This window comes from Hesperophylax consimilis, chromosome 1 (genome assembly GCF_061612785.1).
Source record: "Hesperophylax consimilis isolate HC1 chromosome 1, BYU_Hcon_1.0, whole genome shotgun sequence".
Lineage (NCBI taxonomy): Eukaryota > Metazoa > Arthropoda > Insecta > Trichoptera > Limnephilidae > Hesperophylax > Hesperophylax consimilis.
Genome location: NC_142836.1, coordinates 591,205 through 604,011, shown reverse-complemented (window position 1 = coordinate 604,011; position 12,807 = coordinate 591,205). Strand labels below are relative to the sequence as shown.

The window sequence follows — 12,807 nt, the reverse complement described above, 5'->3', positions numbered from 1 at the left end:
ACTTAAAATATTTGTTTATCAGAAACATGTGATTGATTGATTACGTTGAACCTTATAACCGTCAATTTAATATAATATACGGAGCATAATGTTTGCTAATGATTGATTTCGTAAACAAACCCTTCGGTAGAAGGAAACAATTCAGAGCGGTACACCGCTAAATTATGCCAAACTAACGCCGCGGCGGGAAACTCATTTTGTGCCGAGATCAGCGCTGAAATTTCAGCAACACCAAACTCTCGACAGCCAAGGAAAACACGACACAGCCTCCCGCGTCCGAGACGAGAGCGGCCACCCAGGAACGAACTGTACTCTACGAGGACGCAATATCCAGTCTCCAGTCTCGCTCCGCAACCTGCGAGGGAAGCACGCGTTACTACTCTCGCCGCTCTATTATCATCCTAGCCGAATACTTTATCCAAATTCTAACGAAATTTTATCAGTTTCCGAAAGTGAAAATATTTCAAGTGTTTGTTTTGTTTTTAAATCGGTACTTTTTTTAATAGGTAGTGAATTTCATCTGTGAATTTTTATTTTGGCGTTTGGTATTTGAAATACCCGCCAAAATGCACGCGTTCTTTTTGATGTTGTTGTTGTTCAAGTCGTGCGTGTTTGGGTTGGAGGAAGCGCGGCTGAACGAGACGCAGAAGGAGGCGGTGCGCGAATATGTACGCCACTTCCTCAACATGCCGGACCTGCCGCACAAGGACGAGGAGTCCAGCGGCAGCGAGAAGGATGTGCAGTTCCCGCGGCACATGTTGGAGCTGTACCGGAGCCAGAGTGGTCGCCAGCTGCCCGAGGGGAGGGAGACGATCCGCAGCATTGAGCCCATCAAAGGTAATTACCGACTGATTACTGAACGACATATAATTTCAGTTTTCTTACTTCTAAACTTCATTTTCATTTTTATGTTTTTATTTCTTTACATATCACAACTTGATACCTCAGTGAACAATATGATCTACGTAAATCAGAATAATCAGTACGCGCCATGCTGAAATTACTTTGCTCAATGTTTTCTTCTCATTATGTTATTTCGTAAATAAGTGGTCATATGGGAGCGATATCAAAATGTTATTATGGTATTTACGTGTCTCTATTATTTAGCATTTTTGTTAACATTTTAGTATTTCTTCATAACTCTCACCTCTCTTACCCTTGTTAAATATCTACGAAAAATTCTAGAATTTCACTAGACGCTTTATACGCACAAATTATCTAAATAACACTTCATTTCAACTTACTTACTACGAAAAATAACTGTTTACTGTTGCAAATGTGAATTGTAGCAGAAGTCGGAGACGCCTGAGGAAGGCATGGCACGACCAAGTGAATCAGATACTTTAGTCGGGCCATGTAAAGAGTGAGAATAATAGAAGAGTATGTATGAGACGATGTGTGAATGTGAATGAGGCAAGGAGTGTGTTCCAAGAACGAGTTGTTTGGTGGTCCGTCCTCTCTACCTACCCCTGCGGGGAAACGGTGTGATGGTTAGTTAGTTGGTTAATAACTGTTTATCTTGGGGGAGATTGTAAAAGATGTTTTTTTTTTTTATTTATTTTTTTTTATTTTATTTTTATTTTTTTTAAATTAAAGTTAAATTCAAAATTTTACGTATTCGGGTATAGTTACAGATTCGATGCCATGTTTCTTTATTTGTATAATACAATGGCTAAATAAAATAGCTAAGAGAGGTTTTGGCATACCAATAAAAAATTCTTTCCAAACACTAACTGAAAAATGGCTGCCGAGGTGGCGGCAACGACAGACCATTTGCTTATTATTCAGTGGCTTGACATTTTATTAACATTTGGGGGGCAACGGCAAGTATTTCTTACTTATCGTAAACTATTACATTTAAATAAAACACATTTTTGTTTGTACCATGCTATATTGTTATAGTATAGTAATTATTCTTGCAAGCTTAGGTCGAAGTATTATTTCAACAATTTGTGGGTTTAAAGCGTCAAGCGGAATTGTAAAATTTTACCGAACTCTGCAATAAATTGTTTATTTAATTATCTCATTAGCGTAAGTAAGATAACGTACCAAAGAGGTACATTTACAATTTTATTTCCGTGCTTGTAATAATGGTGAAGGAGTTCTTCAGGAATAGTACGCACTGTTGTTACATTTATACCTCCTTCGTATTATATTATTATAATAAAATGTATTATTACAAATAATTCTGTGGAATATTTTGATATATTTACGTACCAATTAAATTTTATTTTTTCTTTATTTTACAATAATTTGAAATATGTTTTTGTATTATGATTGTCATACTTATCTACAGCTCTCTTTACGGGTATATTATGTAAAAGCCTATGACGGGCGTAAACAAGTCCATAAATAAGAAGGGCACATCTCCGGTTTACAAATTACACAAGGATTTGTTCTTTTCAGAAAGTTTTCATTTTAAGGTAAGCTATTTTCTAGTGTCAATTTCCGAAATATGAAAAAAATGGTTAAATCGAAAACTTATTTTAGAAATACGCAAAAAAACCCAATTTTAAGGAGAAAAGGCAAGAAATATGTTTTCCATGAAACTAACATTGGCGGTTTTACTCGTAAAAGTAAGCCAAAGAATCACTCGCGCGTTTTAAAATTTGATAGGTATAAGTTAAATGAATGATTCCATTTGATGATACAAACAAAGGTTAAACTGAAATTAAATAATTTAATTTAAAATAAGAATTTTAAATGAACATATCTTCTTTATTATGAAATAATAATGACTGTGACAGTTTCTCCTTTGAAATATATGGCGAAACATAACGAATGGTGGCATTTGGATGAAATAGCTTTCTAGCTTTGGGCTTTATCATTTTCACAGTTTTCACGTACATATATTTTTTGAAGTGTTAACGGCCTGAAAATATTTTATGATTTATGAATATAATGGAATATTACGGCCTGAATTAGGTTCACAAGATTTCATAAAGAACTTGCCTACCTATGAATTTATAAACCCGTTGAAAAAAATCTTTTCTTTGTCATTGTACAATGGATCAATATCCATCGAACAGAAGATTGTAGGGCAATGTCTTACTTCAATTAGCTTCAAAACTCGTATCTGAACTCTGACGGGATTCCATGTTGAGGAAATTTACGAATTTATTTCATTCCTGCCCCCCCCCCCTGGGCTGCAAATCCAGGAATTCGCCCTTCCGTAAAAATAGAGGTGGAAAGTCCAAAAATCATCCGGATGCATTGTCGTATTGCACCCGAGGCTTTCCAAGGTTCTCTTTTTGAAGTTGGCCCAAGGCGGTCATCTGTACAAAGTCAGAATGTGTCATTTTCACATGTGAGCTGCAAAGCTGAAATCTTCTAGTGAGTATGTTTGGTTTCATGATTAGTGCTCGCCTCTGCCTATCGATGTTAGTCATTATTAGTTAACTGGTATGTTCTAAGTATGTTGGAGTTCACTGTTCAAAAAGCTGGGGAATATTTTTTGGACCTTTTAGTTCACGTTAGTTTCATGCGCGATTACTTCACAAATCTTCAAGAAGATACGTTGAAACGTTTTATTGTAGCATTTTTTACGCGTCTATATATAGTTTCCTGATTCTATCGAATACTTTAACATACGTTTCAAGGCTTAATAACAATAAAAACAACTACGGAACAACTTCCTGTCAAAATAATTAACAAATTAAAACAAAATCCAAGGGGATTAGATGAAATAACAACAGATTGCATAAAGGAAATAAAAGAAATATTAATTTATACCTATAACACACTAAATCAACCTTGGTATAACACACACATGCTTTTCTAGTACTCTTAAACAAGGACTGGTGATCCCTATTTATAAAACAGGATACAAAATGGAAATAACTAACTACAGGACATCGTTAAACTCACTATTATTAAAATAATAAAAAATAACAAATTATAAAATACCTGGGAGAAAACAAATTAATTTCGGATAGAAAATATGGATTTAGATAAAAAAAAAGAGGCACAAAAAAAGCATTGGCATACGTCATACATTATATACATAGCAACTAGCAACCAAGATCAAGGGCATAAATGCAAAGCGATATATCGATATATCTAGATTTAGCTAAAGCCTTTGATGCAATCTGCCACAAAACCTTACTGATACGGATGCCACTTGCATTGGAGGAAAGTATTTATATTGCTCTACCCTTTTGATGAGCTAACCTAGTTAAATACATTCTTACTAACCTTGGGTAAAAACCACCTCTCTAAGCTGAGCCTGTTCCGTAATAATATTTGCACACACAGAACAAATGGAAGAAAATCTGATGGTAATTCATTTCCTTGAGGCACAGATCAATTTTCATTTTTATTATTATTTATTTAAAAAAGAAAAGAATACAGTAAAATTATACAAGAAAAGAGAGAAGTCACAATAAACTGCTTGTAGTGAGTGCTTTTACCATTGAGAGAATGCTTAAGTACGACTAGTATTTCATTTAACATAAAATGAATATATTAAGCATGGTCCAGTCTATTTATGTATATAGGGCTATTCATGTTGAAGTGTAATTATATGCCACAGAATCGCTCTCATTGAGAGAATTTTAAGATTCTTGATGGGTGGAATATTATGCCTTTGTTCGTTTAAACTTTTATGAGCTAACAATTTCACAAATGAATTTTGAACAGATTGAATTGCTGAAAACAATTTTTGTGTCGTCCTGCTGGTAATCATTCAAACGATTATTCAACAAGCTCCATGTTCTTTCATCTAGCAAAGTTAAGGAATGATGTAGTGCAGGCATATTAATTATTGCAAAGATATTTCACCAATCGGTCCAATAGAAAATAGAAATTGAATAACCAATTTTTTAGCTGATGTCGACTATACTACTCGTACTCACTAGCAATGGCCGCGGCCTTTGCTCTTTATCCATTCGGACCTAATTACCAACTTTTAGTTTGAAATTAAATTTATGGCTCAGTTATTATTCTACCAGGAGATAATTGAAATACGCGAATTCGCGGATATAACCTAACCAATATATTTATAGAAATTGTTAACAACTATTTAATCACAACAATGGAATGAATACTAAAACATCATTTACCATTTAACAACAGAAAAAACATATGTGTGCATTTTACTAGCAAATAATGTGCCATAAATATTAGATTGTAGAATCGCTATAATGTGACCAACCTGACCTCACCCAACCTAACCCAACCCAACCTAACCTAACCCAGCTCTGTGACATTGCCTTCTAGATAAGTTTACCCGATTACGGTCGAATTCAATCAAGTGATAACTGTTGAATACTCCTTTATGAAACAATAGCTGACATATACCCGGCGTTGCTCGGGGTTGTGAATGATTTGGAGTAAAATTGTGTGGTTGTAAATTCTAGGTAAAACATCGACTTTTCTAACCTTTACGCAGATATTATTTAAGTGATAGTGAAAACCCTATGAAAATATGTTGGGCACTTTAGAAGAAATAAGCGCACAAACAGACGCGGGTAGCGACAGTATTTTATACTATTTAGAGATTTCGCACCCAACAAATCTTGACTCTCTCAAACACGAGGCATGACTTGAGACAAGCATTTTTAATTTTTTCAAATTTTTTCAGATTTTCCTTTAGACATAAAGGTCGTGAAGTACAAACCTTTATTTAAAAAAAAACTAACCCGTGGACGTTGCAGAGGTTGCAATTCTTGTCACCCCCTTTACCTTACCTCCACCACATATACAATAAATTGACAGCCAGAATTCCCCTTTTAACTCACTTCCCAACCCTTCTCCTTTTCAACATCTTAAAAATAATTTAGTCCATGCAAAACCTTAAATAGTAACAATGCCGCCCAAGAGAAATCTCGAAAATGTATTATTCTCCCTACTCTAATAATTAAAACTTGTAATATTATTGTCGCTCGAGCTATGTACCCAACCCTTTGGACCACTCAGCCATGAACCAATATGGCTAGAATTGAAAGTGTTCACTAAAGCCTTTTACGTATTAATGGATTTAAATTGATATATGTATGTTATTCATTTTAATTAATTAACACAATTTTAATAAATATAAATATAATTATTTTGTTTTGTTTCACAATTAATTCTTCAAAAATAATATATGTATATTTTAATTGCAGCACGTTCCAGAGTAGAAGATACTCTCGGTACCCTGGTGAAAGATAACCAATGAGAATTGAAACATTGCTTGAATGCTCATCTTTCCATCTGTCCCCTCCACACTCCCTTCAGCTTCACAACATACCCCAATCGGGGATGCCATAGTCTCACTGGCTCCAGACGTTTGGGAGAATTTGGGATCAGTTGGTCGATAGTTAAAAGTCTTCTTTAAATGACGTGTACTTATATAAATACTATAATAAAATAGCTAGCGTTTATGATTTTAACATGAGACGATTATATTGAGAGATTTAAAAAAAATCATCATTTGAATTTCACTCTTATTTTCGCAGATGAATGCTAAAAATCGGCGGATAGATTCGTTATCGATGACAATGCATTGTATCAACTTTTGGTGGCAATCACGAATCACGAATTCATCTGCAATTTCAGCAGTTAATATACATAATAAATTTCGGTCTTGTCCAATCGGGATTAGGTTCGGTTGGTAGAGTTCTCGACCGCAGTTTTTGGGTAGGAAGGTTCAATACTCAGTCAAATAATTTGTTTTAAAGCCATTTAGACCACGTATTGTAATAAAAAAACTTTGTTTTTCACGGGTTGATTTTTTTCACAATTTAAAGTTTTCAAAGCATTGTCACGCGCTTAAATTTCTTGGTTCGACCATTACGGTTTTTCCTTCAGTATTAAAATAATGACTAAATTCAGTGGGTAGGTATCTTCTACTATTTAAATCTGTATAGTACCTACTAGTACGAGTAGCAGGAGGAACCAGCAACCAGCAACCGGCAATCGGCAACCACCGACCACCAGCCATCAACCACGGCAGTATGATACAGAGTAGAGACATAGCGCTTACAAAGGATAAGCAAGTATCATATTGTTATATTAAACCTGTAAACCATAAAGTTTTCTGAATAAATCTCTCAAAGACTTGAATGGATATTAGAGCGCCTCCGGATTCTCAGGAAGCTTTGTTCCTTCCACAACTCCGTATTCCTCGACTCATGACCGGTGTAGGTGCCTCCCTTCTCCTTGCTTATACATATACACCTGAGTAGTGTTATTTCATCCCTACCAAACCCCGGCCCCAAAGGGCGGCCCCGGACAGGGGATAATACATGAGCTTTGCTTCATAATATTCATTCATATGTCGACACTTAACATCCTAAGCCCAGGGTTCCAAAACCTTACAAAACCACAAACCTCTTGTCGAACAGCAAACTTTCGCGACCCACAATATATATATTTACCTGAACATAAAAATACATTGCTCCCATCACTTAACTGGGCATTGTAATAATTGTCTACAATTGGAAAATGTTGATCATGTTACTTATGTAGGTAAAATTTATCAAATTTAAAATGAACTGTTCACATTAACTATTTTATTTTTATTTTTTTTTAATATCCAATATACATAATATAATACATAATTAACCAATATATATAATATATAATATTGGTGGTAACAATACCTCCCTAATTGAGAAATTCTCTATTTAAATAATACAATTTTAAAAAAAAAAGTCATTTCTTCACAACCATCAGGAATGTCCTTAGTAAAAAGACTTAATAAAGATCTACATGACTCTTTGCCAATAGCTCTTAGAATACGATATTATCTTATGGGAAGTGCAATATCCTAAAACAACTCATTACAACCCAAAAACCCATAATAAAAATTATTCTGAAAGTATAACAAATTATCATAAGCAATAATTACTCGCTTGAAATATCCATACATATTGAAAATATGTCCCGAGTAAAAATAAATGCAACCGACGGAAATTGAACCCGCACCTTCTGATTGCCGGTCATGTGGTCTAAACCAATAAGCTAAGCAGGCAAAAAAATGGCAAATGGCAAAATCAATATATACTAGTATTTCAATAAAAAAATATTGATTATGACACTATACAACGTAGCTTAGTGGTTCGGAGCACCTGACCGGCAATCAGAAGGTGCGGGTTCAATTCCCGTCGGTGCCATTTATTTTTCTTGGTAGATATTTTCAATTTCTATGAAGATGTTATAATAATATAATAATAATAATAATAAGCCTTTTATTCTGAACTTCTGTTAGGTACATTAACATTAGAAATATTTTGTTTGTTATAATATATCCCGAAGCTCAGTTTGCCTCTTGGCATAGGCCTCCTCTAACAATTTCCATTGGGACCTGTCACGCACTACTCTTCTCCATTGATGTCCAGCCGTGAGTTTTAGGTCGTCTTCCCATCTCATGTGTTGACGTCCTCTACTTCTCTTGCCATCTCTGGGATACCAGTCAGTGACATTTTTACACCATTTCTCTTGTGGGTCTCGGATCATATGACCTGTCCATCTCCATTTTTGGTGGTCTATTTGGGTAACTATATCGGCAACATTAGTTATCTCCCTTATTTTGCTACATCTCACTCTGTCCTGTTTTCTTATTCCTGTCAAACTTCTCTCCATGGCTCTTTGGCAGCGTTCCAACTTTTCTCTGTGGCGTTTGGTGAGTGCTCAAGTTTCGCATCCATAGGTGATGACTGGAATTATACACGTGTTGAAGACTTTCCTTTTTATTTGCATACTTAGTTCCTTGGATTTCAAGACTTCTTTCAAAGACCAGTATTTCTTCCATCCATTTGCTACTCTTCGCTCGATTTCTTTAGTGGTTTGATCTTTGTGTGATATTATTTGTCCAAGATAGATGTACTCTGACACATATTCGAGTGGTTGGTTGTCAATTTTTATAGTTACTGGATCAGAGTTTGTAAGCAATTTTGTTTTGTCTTTGTTCATGCATAGGCCGACTTTCACACTTTCCTCGTTTAGTGATTCTATCATTTTATTTAGGTGCGTTGGGTTTTCCTCGAATAGGACTATATCGTCTGCAAATCTTAGGTGGTTCAGTTTTGCACCTTGCACGTTGATACCATAGATGTTAAGCGAGTATTTATTGTTAACAATAATTTGTTATTCTTTGTGCCATGCAAAAAAACCTTGTCGTATATCCATTAGTTTATCATTAAAGAATAATAATATTCTGAAAGTTCCCGTAAGAACTAGCACTGACGAAATCTTCATAACATCCCGTCACTTAAACAACTCTATTCTAAAACAATATTCCTTTATATCCATAAATACAAAACACAGAAAATAACAACTAATACATGTACTAGAAACACTAGATCTCAGGGTCAAAAACACATATCCAACAAGCAACTACAAATACAAAATTCGGGCAGAAAAGCTTCCTATACTATGTTACTAAATTCTACAACAAAATCCCAATCTCATTCTAAAATCACAACAATATTTTAACATTTAAAACTTAAATAAAAAGCTGGATACAAAACATAGGGATATCAGAAATAGATAATTTACTGACACCAAATACAGACTTAAACCGAAACCACTTAATAACAAAAAAAAAATGCCATGCAACATATTTAGAACTATTTCAGAAAAAAAAAGTATTCATTATATATGATTTAAGATGTTCACGGCCAAAAGTATTTTTGTTATTTGTTTTTGGGGTGTTATGCCGCGTTGCGCTAACTCCTTCTTTAGCCTAAAGAAGGAGTTACTTTATATTATCCATACTACTACATTTTAATCATACGTAAATGAAATCCTCAGCAAGGGAGATCCCAGTAAGGATATCATTATAAATATTTGTTACAAAAAAAGATAATAAAACACTTATTATAATTACTTGTATTTTTTATACTTGGGTTTCGCTAAAACCGTAGCTTCATCAGGGCTGTATAATACTGTATTAAAATTAAAAATCCACAATCACAGTAACACGTGTGTTATCAACATATTAAGGTTATAATTAGAGTTGCAATAAATTGGGCTGAGTTCCAGTGGAGGAGGTTGTAGGAGTAGATAGGGGATTGAGATGATAGTGGTCTTTATCAACCTCAGTATTGGGCTTGATTACCTTATTTAGGTTGATTTGATTGTTGCTGACTTTGCCATTTTTTTTGGACTTCCGTAACTCTAGTGCCTCTAGGAGATATAGAAACATTTTTTTGTATTATTACACCCGCCGTGCTAGGGATTGCTCTGTGTGATGGTTGGTGAAGTTCACAGATTAAAATTTTCATAATATGCTTATAATAATTGTCATTAAATTATACAATTCAAATTTAGTTATAAATGTTTTATATGATATTTTAAATAATAAAATTGGATAAGGAATGTGAGAGATGTATGACGGGAGAATAGGTGGTTATAGTGTAGAAAGTATATCATTCTATACTGATAACACCTTAGGTAAATTATTAAAAAACACTAAAGATAAAGATCGTAAATTGAGTCACTCAGGCATTTACCAACTATGTTGGCATGATTGTCCATCGTTCTACATACGTAGCATTTAAGATGTTCAAATAACAATAATTTTTCAGAGTTTGCCAATCATCTTATTTCCACCAATCATACTTTTAATAAGGACACAAGGGGTTAGAATTCTTCACCGTAATAATAAAAGCAAAAAAATAGATAACTTAGAAACACTTGAAATCAAAAAATCCCTGAATAATAATGCTAAAGTATATTGAATAACCAAATTAATTTATCGTTTAGTCCCATTCTAGATATATTTCCAGTAAACCGCTCTGTTATTGCCGGAATTCCCACAATTACCCCTCCCCCTTTGTTAACCTCCCACCCAAACACCTAAATTATTTTTTTTTGTATATATCTGACAATATTTTATATCATAGGTTAGTTTTAATATTCTCCCGACAAATGATGGGTGCTTCCGAAACCGGTAGAGTGTAATTAAAATTAAAGTGGTCTAAAACATATTTATATATTTTATTGTAAAATAATTTTCTTATAAAATAGTGTCAAATTTGTGTCGGAAATTTTATGTCACATTTATTGCACATGTTAAAACCATCGATATACGTGTAAAAAGACTGTGTGTGTTTGGGGAATCCAAAAGGGTGATAATAGACACCTTTTGGAGTGGGCGACTTTGATGTAATATTTTTATATACTTAATACAACGATGTATTTGTACAGCGCCCTCAAGATGATTTTTCACTAAAACGTCGCTATGCAAATAATCCAAATACTATTATTACATATTTCAATCCCAAAAAATGGTAAAAAAAAATAATGCTATTTTGAACATTCAAGTAGTGACATCAGGTATATATGGTTATAACATAATATCCAATTCAAATAGACACTATTTTACTTTGAAACATAAATACTATAATATGACGACACGCAAATGTTAAACTCGTTGAAATTTTTTATGAAATGTGTGAAGTTTTTTCTTTGTCTTCAAAACAGCTTCACAATTTAATCAACAATATGTTTGAGTACAACTTTAAACTAAATAATTTGACACTAATTTACTGTTTTACTTAAGATTAAAAATTAAATTATAAACAAAAGTAACTTAAACATTAACTTAAAAAACTTTTTTAACTTTGGTTAAAAATAACAGCAATACAATATAAATAATATTTTTAAATAATTTAAAAACAAAGTATTAAACACAATATACTTGATAAGTTAATGACGAAGAACCCGTGAAATAAAATAATAAAAATTATAATGATATTATGAATATTTAATCATATGCATAGATTATTATATGTCGTAATTGGCATTTACTAAAAAGTGATAAATGTATCTAAGTTAAAACAAAAATATCAGCAACATCTGTGACTTCATTGCCAAGTTTGTGAATCCTTTCCATGACAGAATTCAACACAAAGTTATTGTTTTAAACAATATGTTCCATCTAGTATGCTTCGAAGGTACATGTAATAGTAATAATAATATTTGGATGATTTGCATAGCGCTGTTTTTGTGCAAAATCACCTTAAGGGTGCTTTACAAATATATTATACATTTCTACAATGATTACAACTAATTTTTTATTAGCGAAATTTAGTTACAGGATTTATGACATAATTGGAAAATTGGATATAAATGGACTTTCTCTCAGGAATGGTATATTTAATTTAAGGGTATAATGTCAACAAATTAATAACCTCAGGGCAGTCCAATTTAGAATTAACAATTTTACACAATAAAATATTATATTATTTCTGAAAAATATCAATAGAAGGAGCGAGTAATTTCCGAGTAGTGGCTAGAAAAAATATAGCAGATATTCGCGAAGATCAAAATAGCCCCTTATTACGGTATATGTGAACGATTTACCAGTTCCGATGTGCCCGTTAAACGCTTAAATTCCTTTATTGGAACGATTATTATTCCTATATTAAAATAAAGCTATGACGTAAGTGCAGTGTCGGAACCGGTGCCAGTATGAGATTGGTTGGTCGGGTCCGGAAATAAGGCTGGGGCCGTCATAGGTCCCGAGGAGCGATACATTATTATTTTTTAATTGGGAGGCAAAAGGAGTTCTTACCTGGAAACTTATGACAAAGTAAACAAGCATTTGCTCAAAATGTTTTAATTGAGTGTTTTGCTTTCCGATTCTCCGAATCGTTATTTACATCTCTTTATGTTAGTCGCGAACGTCTACAAGCGGATTATTATATATTTACACGGGGAAATCGAAACAGATCATCACATTATCAAAAATATAAATAGTGACTTAGAAACATTGACAAAATGGCTCAAACTAAATAAATTGAAACTAAATGTAAATAAGACAAAATACATGCATATAGGCAGAACAAATACGCATGAGGAACCAAAGGTTTCTATAAA

General features: G+C 33.5%; 1 protein-coding gene across 2 annotated transcripts in view; it reads left to right on the top strand.

The window, feature by feature from the left end:
• The first annotated feature begins 372 nt into the window (after nt 1–372).
• The window catches only part of LOC149426080 (uncharacterized), a 212,564-nt gene continuing 200,129 nt past the window's right edge, over nt 373–12,807 (top strand). For both annotated transcript variants that reach the window (XM_089635587.1, XM_089635578.1), the window contains exon 1: nt 373–837. In XM_089635587.1, coding sequence (XP_089491713.1) covers nt 567–837 — 271 coding nt within the window. In that variant the 5' untranslated portion in view covers nt 373–566. The remainder of the gene's footprint in view (nt 838–12,807) is intronic.